This window comes from Hirundo rustica, chromosome 20 (assembly GCF_015227805.2).
Source record: "Hirundo rustica isolate bHirRus1 chromosome 20, bHirRus1.pri.v3, whole genome shotgun sequence".
Lineage (NCBI taxonomy): Eukaryota > Metazoa > Chordata > Aves > Passeriformes > Hirundinidae > Hirundo > Hirundo rustica.
Window position 1 is genome coordinate 2,127,495 of NC_053469.1, and position 11,285 is coordinate 2,138,779.

Here is an 11,285-nt window from a genome sequence, read left to right on the forward strand (position 1 = left end):
TTTACGTTTCGCCGGGCGCAAAGGGGCGCCCCTAGCAACGGCCGCGCCGTTGCTATGGGCCGCCCGAGTTCTCGCGATACCCCCTCCCTACTGTTGCTACGGGCCACGCCAGTTCTCGCGAGACTCGCGGGAGATGGCCGAGGCGGCGGCGGCCAAGATGGCGGAGGCGGCGGCGGAGCTGCTGGAGCGGGCGGCGCGGCGGGACGCGGCGCCGGAGGAGCTGCGGGCCCTGCGGGTCGCCCTGCAGGCCGTGCCGCCCGCTGCCCTCCGCGCCCGCCTCGGTGAGCACCACCTGGGCGCGCTCTTTGGTCTCCTCGCCGTCAATGACCGGTGAGCCCCGGCGCGGTGCCGCGGGCCTGATCGGCCCCGCTGCTGTTCCCCCGGAGCGGGGGGTTCCTGCCGCCTCCCCGGCTCATTCCCTGCCCTCTCTCGGGGCGGGAGGTGGCACAGCGGTGTCCGTCTCCTCAAGGGCTCGGTTTTCTCTCCGTCCCGCCCAGGGAACAGGTGTCCACGTGTGTTTCCATCCTGGAGAGGCTCCTGCAGGCCCTGGACCCCCTTTACGTGATCCAGAACCTCAGGGAGGAGCTGCAGAAGGGCCTTGTCCACCCCGATGACTCTGTGAAGATCCTCACCATGTCCCAGGTACAGGGTTTCCTCCAGGAGGAGGGGACAGAGCTCTGGGTTAGTCCCCATCTGCTCCTTCCCGCTTCAGTTTGTGATAAAAGCAAGAATTGTGTCCTTCGACACTCGTGCCTTTTGGGATAATTACCATGCAGTGTGTATATAACGGTTTATAATAATAGTACTGTCCAAAACTATGTCCTGAGAAAAGCAACTTGTGGATACAACTTCTGCCACGTGTCCTGGTTAAAGCTTTCCAGCCAGCACTGACAGCAGGTGATGTAAGAATTAAAAGCAGCAACATTTCGATATTCAGGATGCCTTAAACCGTTGTGGAAACACCAGACAGGCTGTGGGAGCTCGACACTTGTTGCATTAATTTAAAAGAACAGGCCTGTGGGATGTTGTGGTTTGGGCTGGATTTCTGGAAATTCAGCTAAGAGCTGAAGGTGTTGTCCTGTTGAGTTTTGATCTAAAAACCTCAAAAAACTGTGATTCTGGCTTTCTGAAAGTGCAGCTGAAAAAAACCCCAAACAAACAACTGTTCTAATGTTATTTTCTGTAACTCTTTGGTCAGGTTGGGAGGATTGTTGAAGACTCAGCTGCTCTCACAGAAATTCTCCACAGCCCCGAGTTGTTACGGCAGATCATAAACTGCATTGGTGGGGAGAAAATAGCAGTGGCCAAAGAGGTAAACGTGCCTTTATTGCCCCATTCCTCTGCAAGCTGAGGTGGGTGAGGATAATAATGAGATCTCCTCAGTGAAAATTGAATTATAATTAAAATTAATTGTATAGCTGTGGTTAATAAGTTAATAAAGAACGTCGCAAACTAAACCTGATAATCCCGGATTTTCTTCTCCGGGTGGTTTTGTTCATTTTCAGTAACAGGCTGCTGTTTTTGCTTGCAGGCCATCAAATCTCTGTCAAGAATAGCCCAGAGCCAGGAGGGTTTGGAGGCTCTGTTTGGGAGCAGTTTGTTGGGTGACCTGAGGGATGTCATGGCCACCAGTGACGTTGTCCGATACAGGGTCTATGAGGTGGGGAGGTTCTCTGGTGCTTCTGGGTTTTGTGGCTTTTAAGTTATTGTTTCTCACTGCTTTACACACTTTTTCTTTTGTGTCTGTGTTTTATCAAAGCTAGAAAGGAGCAGGAGGATTACAGCATGATGTTGTAACTTCTCTTGCCCATTTTTTTGGTACAAAAGTGTGAATTACTGTTCATTTTCTAACTTGTAGTGCCTGAGGCATTGGAAGGGCTACACAGAATTGCTGAAAACACCAGAAAGTGTTTGTTTCTCTGAAAATAAAATAGTCAGCTGTAGCCTCTTAACTTTTGGATGTGAAGTGCTGCTGTTGGAAGTTTTGGGGAGATGCCAGTTGTCAGTGTAGAGGTGTTTGACAAAGGGGAAATAACACAATTTAGCCATTCTAGAGCTTAATGGGGATAGCCCAGGAAGAGCTGATTGTGACTAGAGATCAAATGCATGTGCTGTAAACTTGGAACATCCTTATGAAGTTCCTTCAGGCAAACATTTAGCTTAATGATAAAAATGTGATTAATTCCATATTTAATGTGTGCAAGGTTAATTAGCACCGTGAGATGTATTTGGCTGTTGCTGTGAATTATTATAATATTTTTATAAACCTTCCTCTTTGCTTTTGTTTAGTTAATCGTGGAGATTTCATCAGTGTCAGCGGAGTCTCTGAATTACTGTGCAAACAGTGGGTTAATCCCGGAGTTAATTGGGGAGCTGACTGGAGAGGATGTGCTGGTCAGGTACGTTGGTGAGTTTGCCAAGGAGATTTCCAGCGTTGTTACAACTCTGATAAACCTATTTGTGTGTGCTTCTCGTAAAACCGTTTTCAACTTTATCTGCCTCTTCTCAAACTGGCTGGAGTGTCAAATGCTGTACACCTTTATCTAAGGACCAAGCTGGAGTGATAATTATCATGTTTGGCTGCAGTAGGAACTCTTTAAGTTCTTTCACAAATCCAAAGAGCTGAATGAGCTCAGAGAAGCTTGGACACTTGGGGTCATTTGGGGTTTTTTTGGCTAGGATTTTGTCTCATGGATGTGATTTCTTTTTCTTAATCTCTGAGTGCTTCCAAGCCCACCCGAAAGAAGCTAAAATAACCTTGTTTGTTGCAGAGCCACGTGTGTAGAGATGGTGACCTCGCTGGCCCACAGCCCCCACGGGCGGCAGTTCCTGGCTCAGCAGGGAGTCATCGACAAAATCTCCAACATCATCCTCGGGGCAGAGTCAGATCCCTTCTCCAGCTTCTATTTGCCAGGTGACACCGTGCATTCCTTCTTCCCAGGCTTTGCTGCTTGCTTTGGTCGTGGGTTAAGTTCACAGCTCTGTTAAACCTCTGTGTTGAAAGCTCCGGGGAAATCTTGGATATTGGATCAGATATGTAAAATACTGCGTCTTTAAAAAGCGCTGAAGTCTGAGACACGAGGAATGTTCCTCAGTAAGAGTGCTGAGATCTGGACAGGCTGTGCTGTAGCTTTAAAGTTTGTGTTATTGTAGTGGTTTTTTTTAGGAGTACAAACATAATGAATTAAGCAACGGTCAAAATATTTGGTTTGTTGCTTAGTTCTCTCTTTGAGGTTTTTTTATCAACCCTGTTCAGACTCAATAACACATGTTTAGGAGCAAATCAATCTCACATTAACATACGTTTAATTTTACCATTGCAGAAGTTGCTGTTCTTCCCCTCAATGGTTTTTTTGGGTCTTGTTTTCTCAGGATTTGTTAAATTTTTTGGCAATCTGGCTGTTGTGGACAGTCCCCAGCAGATCTGTGAGCGCTACCCTGTCTTTATGGAAAAAGTCTTTGAAATGGCAGAAAGTCAGGATCCAACCATGATTGGAGTGGCTGTGGACACACTGGGAATCCTGGGATCAAATGTGGAAGGCAAACAGGTTTTACAGAAAACTAGTTAGTATCCTTTCTTTCTTTAATAAAACTTTCTCATTGTAACGTGAGAGTGAATTGGTTTGGGGTGATACAGACAGGAATTGAAAAATGTATTCACTTATCTAATTAATATATGTATAATATAGCTGATGGGTAACTTTATTCCTGTAGAGATCTGGCTGAACTAATTAAAAGCACTTTGTTTTTGTTTTGGAAGGAAGTAGATTTCAAAATCTCTTAAGCAAAATAGGGCACCAGGCCAAGAATGCCCCCACCGAGTTACGGCTTCGGTGCTTGGATGCGATTTCATCTCTGCTTTACTTGCCTGTAAGTTGGGGATTTTGTCTTTGTTTTTTCTTTAAATCTCCAAGAATGAAATCATCACACACCTGAGTGATTGTGAGGAGGCATTTTGCAGCCTCTGGGTTGGGTAACAGTGGTGCTTTCAGTGTTCTGAGTCGTTGATTTACTGTTGAAATTCCCTGATTGGTTTGCTTAAAGGTTTGGGTTTGTTTGTAAGGAGCCAGGTGTTCTGAAATGTTAATAAAAGATGAACTCAAGACTTCATTGATGAGGGAATGAGAGTAAACAGGTTCTTGTCCTTGTGCTCAGAGGGATAGGGGCAAACTGCTCCAGTCCCTGTGGTCATTGGATCCAGGGCTCTGAGTTAACAGTGCAGCTCTAAACGAGTGATTAAACCATTTGAGCACATCCTGAAAACCTGAAAGCTTTTCATGATCCTAATCAAACTCTTTCATTTTTGTGCTTTACGTAGCCAGAGCAGCAGACAGAAGACCTTTTAAGAATGACTGAATCCTGGTTCACATCCCTGTCCAGCCAGCCCCTGGAGCTGTTCAGGAGCATCAGCACTCAGCCGTTCCCTGATCTCCACTGCGGAGCACTGCGGGTGTTCACTGTGAGTGCTTTTGGTTTTAAACATCAGGGATTGACTCGTGTTGCCATTCAGTCTCAGATTTATTTATTTTTTCGAACTGAATGCCACAAACTTCTTGTCAAAGCCCAGAAGAGGTCAGATAAAGGCCTTTTTCCTCGTGCCTCACTTGGCTTCCTCATTTAAATAATGCAGCAGACACATCATGTCTGTAATGCTAATTTTCTAATTAGTTGGAGAAGGGGAAAAAAGGCAAGAGCTGTGCTCTAAGGTGCTGCTTCTATACCAGAGGCACTGCTGTGATAATTCCCTCAAAACTTTGAGGATAAGCACTGAGCTCTACTTGTTCTCCAGTGTTAAACCCTGCTGCTTGATTCGAGTGGTGGATTCGTATCTCATTTAATTTTTTTCTGTTCCTCGCCCATATACCAAAACCCCTGCTGTGTAACTGCTTTTCTGGGCTTTTAAAACATTCCCCCTCCTCTCACATCTTGTGTCTCCCCGTTCAGGCCATTGCAAATCAACCGTGGGCCCAGAAGCTGATGCTGAGCAGCCCGGGGTTTGTGGAGTACGTTGTGGACAGATCCGTGGAGCCCGACAAAGCTTCAAAGGATGCTAAATACGAACTGGTGAAGGCCCTGGTGAACTCCAAAACCATCGCAGAGATCTTTGGCAATCAGTACTACCTGAGGCTCAGGGCTTACCTGCACGAGGGCCCCTATTATGTTAAGGCAGTTTCTACTACAGCTGTGGAAGGAGCAGAATAATGTCCTTGGTGGCTGGGCTCCCCTTCTTGCAGAGCGCAGTCCTGGCACAGGTGTTGAGGTACAAGGTGTAAAAAAACTCTCCACACTGGAGGTTGTCTCTTTAAAGGAACGTGAAGATATTTTGACTCTATTTGAAATGAGTCAGGAGAGCAAATTAAAGGCTGTTGGATATTTCCCCCTAAAATGTCATGGCAGAAGTTCCCTGTGTGCTTCATGAGACAGGTAACCCAGGTGAGCGCTTAGCAGCTGCTGACTGTGTTTTATTTGGCAGAATTTATCAGTGTTTGTCTAAATTGTTCTCGAGTTAGGAGTTTCTGTTGTGTTTTCTCAGTAGGTTACAGCTCAGTTAAAAAAAAAAAAATCCACCAAAACACCTCAAGGTTTATAACCTCAGATGCTGCCACAATTTCTATTCTTTTTTTTTTAATTCATTTTTTTTACCTGCCAAAAAATGCACTTGCGTGGAACTTTGGCACTTGCATGGAACACTGTGTTCTGTCAGAATCCTGTTGCTGAATAAGCCAGTGACACTGTCCACATGAGGGAGTACGGACTGGATCCTCCTGTTTTCAACCTGCTGGATGTGAGTCTTGCTGGAATAAATTATCCTAAATATTGTTTACATTTTCTGATGAGGATTAAAAAAAAAAAAAAAAATAGGAAGAGTTTTTAGCCCTTTTAAAAACAAATCAATGCACTCTGTAGGGATCAAACCCACCTGGGAGCTTTGTCTCCCTTGCTGGCTGTGCTGTGGAGTGGCAGCTCAGTTTGGTGGCTGGAGCACTACAAGGCTATTTCAGAACCAAATATCGAATTGTTTACACTCTTTTTTAACAGAGATACACTTTTTTTTAAATGTTATTTAAAGAAATGTGGTATTTTAGTTACATGAGTTAGACTAAAAGGGATAAAGCTCTTGTGTTGAAGGGAGTGAGTGAAGTGGGAGCATGGAAATGTGGCATCTTAGGAAGCTGGAATCTCCTTTTGAGGATGTCAGAAGTGTGGGAGAGAATCAGGAGTGGCTGGGCACTGCAGTGACATGTGAAGTACCTTTGTCCACAAACAGAGACCACAGGCTGCTGTCCATCAAAGACTTGTATTCCTTTTGTTGAGGGGGAGCAGAATAAAACACGAAATTGCTGCTTTGGGGTTTGTTTTAGTTAAGTGTCAGCCAGGTATAGCTATGGGAAGTACTGGCCCCACGTGCTCGTGCTGCCAGGGGGAGCAGGAGGATCCTGTCCTGCAGTAATTGTGGTTTTGCCTGTGGTAGGTGCAGCTGCAGCCTGCCAAAAACTGCTGCCCAGGAGTCCAGGTGTGCTCAGAGGAGCTGGGGGAGATCCCTAAATGTTTGCTAAGCTGTCTAAATGCAGGTGAGGTGCCTTGTTGCTCACGTCCCCAGGATGTCCCCGAGTTGTCACCCTCCATCCCAGTGCTGCTGCTTTTATCCTAAATGTGCCCAATAAACATCTGCCAGTGAGAAATGTGCTGCAGTGTCTCGTGACTGGAGAGAGCACAGGAGCTTCATGAATCCTGCATCCAGCAAACACATTAAAGCACCAGAAAGGAAATCAAAAGAGTGTAGAAGTCCTTAGCTTGCACTTGCTCTGGGCAGTTGTGTTATATTAGGTGGCTTTGTGTGCTGGTGGCTCTGTACAGAGCCATATGCTGAAATGTCAGTGAAAGAAATCAATATATAAACCTGTTCTGCAATTCATGAGCCTCTTCCATGTGTGTTTTCAGCTGGTGCTTTTGAAGGCTACTCCTTGTGCTGAGTATTTAGCATCTGCTTTGCATGGTACGTTTGCCAAAGACAATATTTTAGAGTGTGCAGAGATGCCAAACAAGGGGATTTTTTTATGTATACACATATGCTTTATTTTGTTGAGTTTTGAGCTCGGTGTTGATTGATTAATTGATCGCTCTCCCCTTATTACTCAGATGCAGTTCCTTGCCCGTGCTGTGCATTGCCATATGGATTACATGCTGCTGCTGTACCTGATATAAATGACAAAATTGAAGTGTGTTGGTTTTGTCATCCCCCCTTAAAATAACAGGTGGAGATAATTGAGGAGAAACACGAAATGGAGTGCTGGAGAATTGAGGTAACACGCTGAACATTCGGTTTAAAAAGCAAAAAACACCAAAGCAAACCTTGTCATTTGATGGATGTTAACGAACAGCATCACTTGAGGAATTTCCAGGATGGCTCAGTGTCTGTTCCTGCTGGAGCTGCTCTGTTTCTCTGTGAACCAGCCTGCTCAGAGACAGCTCCTTTGGTGGATGGAAAGCTTCCCCTTTGATACAGAATCCTTTGGAAGTAGGTAATACCTCACACATTAAAAAGGAGTTTTTCAGACTCTAAAGTCTGAAAATCCCTGGATATAGACAAAGTCAGTCGGAATGCTCTTTTTTACTTCCATGCATGCACTTGTAGGTACTTAGAGAGGCAGAGTACATCCAGTTCTGCTCTGTCACACTGTAACAGTGAGGATTCATTTGCTGCTGAAGGGAAGAGAGCAGACTTTGTACTGAACGTTAACAGGATAACCCAGCTGATGAAAGGAAACCCAGCCTCTTTTTGCAGGAGTTAAACCATTAATTGACAAAATGAAGGAGCTCATTTTTGATCCTGTCCAATTTGAACTCTTTGAACTTATCAATGTAGGTCAGAACCTTGCAGGACACCAGGCTGTAGTAGGTTTCCAGTAAGGAGCAATCTTCCCCGTCGCTCGTTTCCTTCCAGTCCTTAAATAGCTCGTCCTCTCTCACGTGGGAAGAGGTGAAAATGAATTTATAGCAGCATCGATTGTAGCTGATGTGCTTGTCCCCGGCAAAGCGGGAGCTGTGCCTGGCAGCGATGCCAGCTCTTTTAGCACAGATTCCTACAAAGGCAGCGGGGGGCACGGCCAGCGGCACCTCCCTGGCCGCCACGTAGACCTTGCGAGCCACGTCCTGGGACATGAGGAAAGCGCTGCCGTGGCAGAAATCCGGGTAGAACTGCTCGGGGTACTGATGGATGGGGACAAAGCCGGGGCTCCGGGGGTCCCTGTCAGGCACGCCGTGGTGAACCACCCTGCCGAGGTAGATGTCCTCCAGCTGGGTTAAGCTCAGCAGGTACCCAGCCAGGCTGGGAACACCAACAAACACATCCTGGGCTGCGTGAAGGACGTACCTGGCACGGGGACAGAAAGTCACCGTCCACTCCACGCTCATCAGCATCTTCTGTGTCTGCGTCTGGGGGGAATCGATGAAACTGCCTTCAATAATGTCTCGGTGCTTCTGAGCCTCTTCACTGATCTGCAGCTGGGTGCTTGCCGAAGCTGCCCTTCCCACAGCAAACAGGGTGAGCACGCTGTAACCCCCGGGGCCCGTCGCGTTGCCCCAGCTCTGCCTGATCGCGTCGCGCCTTGTCCCGTTCTCTGGGCTGCTGTGGACAACAATCAGCAGAAATACCTCTCGACTGGAGCAAGTCTCTGCAGCGCTGCTGCTGCTGTAAGAGAGGTTGGCCTTCAGAGGATCCAGATCCAGCTTCCTGGCCCTCTCCCTGATCTCCAGAGCCTTCGCGTCGGTGTAAGAGAGGGGCAGGGAGCGCAGGAAGTATTGCTCCAGTAAATCCGCCCCGAAGAGCAGCGCGTGGAAAAGCAGCACATTGGAGAGGATGAAGCACCACTGGTGTGTGCGGAGCCTGCAGAGCGTCAGCTGGGGAACAGGAACATGCTGAATTCTCTTACCTCTCAAAACAAACGGCTTTCACTCATTTTACAACATACCCACGCAAAGCAATCAACTTTTACACCGTGGGCTTTGTATTATTAGTGTGAGGCTTTTTTCTGCTAGAAACTTAAGGGATCTACTTGGGGGCACAGTCACATCCCAAACAGAAGGATTTTAGCATGTTGAAAGCTTCTTTCTGTGCATCCATGCATGGAAATACTGAAGCATGACTTGCTATGAATAATTTTGGACTATTTTCAACCTGTTACTGTAGGCCTGAGGTACCCCTTAATATGTCCTTGAAGGAGAGCTTTTGGTACTTGGCCTGACACTGCCCTATGGAAGCTGTCAGGGTTAGAATCCAGAGGGAAGGGCCAGGGTGGATGGGGCTTGGAGCAACGTGGGGAAGTGGGAGGTGTCCCTGCCCATGGCAGGGGGTGGAATGAGCTGGTCTTTAAGGTCCCTTCCAACCCCAACCGCGTGAAAGCTGTAAGAGGCTGCAGCACTTACCTGCATGGTGCTGGGAGCTGTCCCTGCAGCGGGGGCTCTCTGGGCAGTTTCTCCTGGCCGTGGCTCTATCTGGGTCTGCAGGATCCAGTTACTGCCCAGTACCTGCAGCCTGTGCCTTCCACCCCACCTGCCTGGGCCGAGGAAAGATGATCCCCAGGGCTGATCGTGTTGCAGCCGCATAAGACACAAAGCAAACACAACCCCAGCATTTCCCTTCATTAATTTCTGTCGCTCTGAGGAATAAGTGAAGCAAATGCTGGGGCTCACTTGGTCAGAGGATTCCCTGGTACTGCTGACTCTGTCCTCGATCTGCCAGCTTGCTGCTGGCGCTGGGGGTTGTGTTTTTCCCAGCTGTGCCATTGTGGTGTTGGTCCTGCAGCTGCTGAGCGCTCTGCATCTCCTGAGCTGCGGCTTTGGGGTGTGAAGCTGTGTGTTTGCCTTGTGTGGGGTGGTGGGGGACACCCCGGGGCCGTGGGTGCTGCTGGGCCAGGCTGGCTCCAGCACAGGGGGCTGTGTGCCTGGGCAGGCTGTGCCTCGCAGCCGCCGCGTGTTGCTGTTGGCTCAGCGGAGCTGATGGGGCTGGGGAGCCACGGGGGCCGGGAAGTGCTGCAGGGGGAAGTGCCAAAGACGCCACAAACAGGATGGAGCTGTCAGCAGGGGGACAGTTGGCTTTGGCCGTGGGGCCGGGGAGCGCTCGGAGGGGTTTGTGGGAGGGCAGGGAAGGGTTGGGTGATGGCAGCGCTGCTGCTTCAGGGGTAGATTGAGGCTCATGGGAACCCCAGCTTCATGGGAGAGCAGGGAGATCATGATTTCTCTTTAATTTTGAGGTTTCTTTTGAGATTTGTACGAGGTCAGGCTGCGTTTCTGTTCTGCATCCTTGGGTGAAAGGAGAACGCAGCGCTGCTCTGGTTTGTCTTGGCTGGGCCGTTGCAAGGCTCCCTGCAGCATCCTTAGGGCAGCCTGGATTAGCCCAATGTCCCAGGGACATGGGGAAGAGCTTTGATTTCTGCCTTGAGGGGTCCGGGGTTAATCCCCAGCTCTGGCTGAGCTGCTCAGCTCTCCCAGCTGTGTTGATAGAGGGAACAGAGGAACTACAAAAGAAACCAGGTTCCCAAAATCTGCTCACAGCTTGGGAGGAGTGCATCTTACCCCTGTGAAAAACCCCCAAACACTCACAGTGTGCAAGTCCCAGTGTGGATTTCTGCTTCAGGCTCTCCAAAGAGAAGGAAAACTCCTTCCCCAGGGCTCGTGTGTCAGCTGGGCCACAGCCTAATCCAGCCCAGCCTCACACTCTGCAATCCTCACACAAGTTGTGCTTTGAAGCTGGGTGAGCTGTCAGCACGGGAAGTGTCAGTTAATTGTGTGCCCTGAAATAAAAGGCTAATAAGGAAATATTTTTCATGTACAATAATACAGCCCTGCAGCTCCAGATACCCATTCTGGGAGGAAAAAAAAAAATTCTTCTTTGAAGATACTCTGTCTCCAGCTGAATCATTTAATCAGCAAATAAATACCAGCGTTTGAAACCTCTTACATTAAAAATTGAGTATCTTTAGAATAATAAAATAATAATAATAATAAGCCCCACATGTGTATCATCCCTGGTGCAATTAGGCCCAGCATGGTGCTGGCAGCACTGCTGAACCCATTCCTTTAGCACTGCTCTGTGGTGGCAGCAGCAACTTTGATACCAAATACGTAAAATTAACACGCCCCAGCCAGGGCACAAGCAGCTCTTGGATGTGGGTTTTTATTTATCCACAGAGCCTGGTGGAATCCCACTGGGAGAAAGCTGAGGAACAGCGAGGCAGAGGCTGCTGAAGGGGAAATTAACTGAGTTCCTCAGCTGCAGGAAGTTT

General features: G+C 48.1%; 2 protein-coding genes across 3 annotated transcripts; one reads left to right on the forward strand and one right to left on the reverse strand.

Annotated features, from left to right (window-relative positions):
• Nucleotides 1-133: 133 nt before the first annotated feature.
• PSMD5 (proteasome 26S subunit, non-ATPase 5) lies at nucleotides 134-7,220 on the forward strand. Of its 2 annotated transcripts, XR_005703702.1 has the most exons (11): nucleotides 134-330; nucleotides 498-642; nucleotides 1,199-1,312; nucleotides 1,532-1,660; nucleotides 2,290-2,399; nucleotides 2,772-2,914; nucleotides 3,373-3,564; nucleotides 3,761-3,870; nucleotides 4,319-4,459; nucleotides 4,945-5,785; nucleotides 6,473-7,220. XR_005703702.1 is itself a non-coding variant. In XM_040082989.1 (10 exons), the coding sequence occupies exons 1-10, from the start codon at nucleotides 134-136 to the stop codon at nucleotides 5,200-5,202; spliced, it is 1,539 nt and encodes a 512-aa protein (XP_039938923.1). In that variant the 3' UTR covers nucleotides 5,203-7,220. The 2 variants fall into 2 exon arrangements, 1 of the variants encoding a protein (XP_039938923.1); XM_040082989.1 differs by having other exon boundaries at nucleotides 4,945-7,220.
• A 555-nt stretch (nucleotides 7,221-7,775) lies between these two features.
• Nucleotides 7,776-9,432, reverse strand: B3GALT9 (beta-1,3-galactosyltransferase 9). The gene is made up of 2 exons (XM_040083594.1): nucleotides 9,427-9,432; nucleotides 7,776-8,901 (listed from the first exon to the last, which is right to left on the reverse strand). Exons 1-2 carry the CDS (start codon nucleotides 9,430-9,432, stop codon nucleotides 7,798-7,800), a joined length of 1,110 nt encoding a protein of 369 aa, XP_039939528.1. The 3' UTR covers nucleotides 7,776-7,797.
• Nucleotides 9,433-11,285: the final 1,853 nt, after the last annotated feature.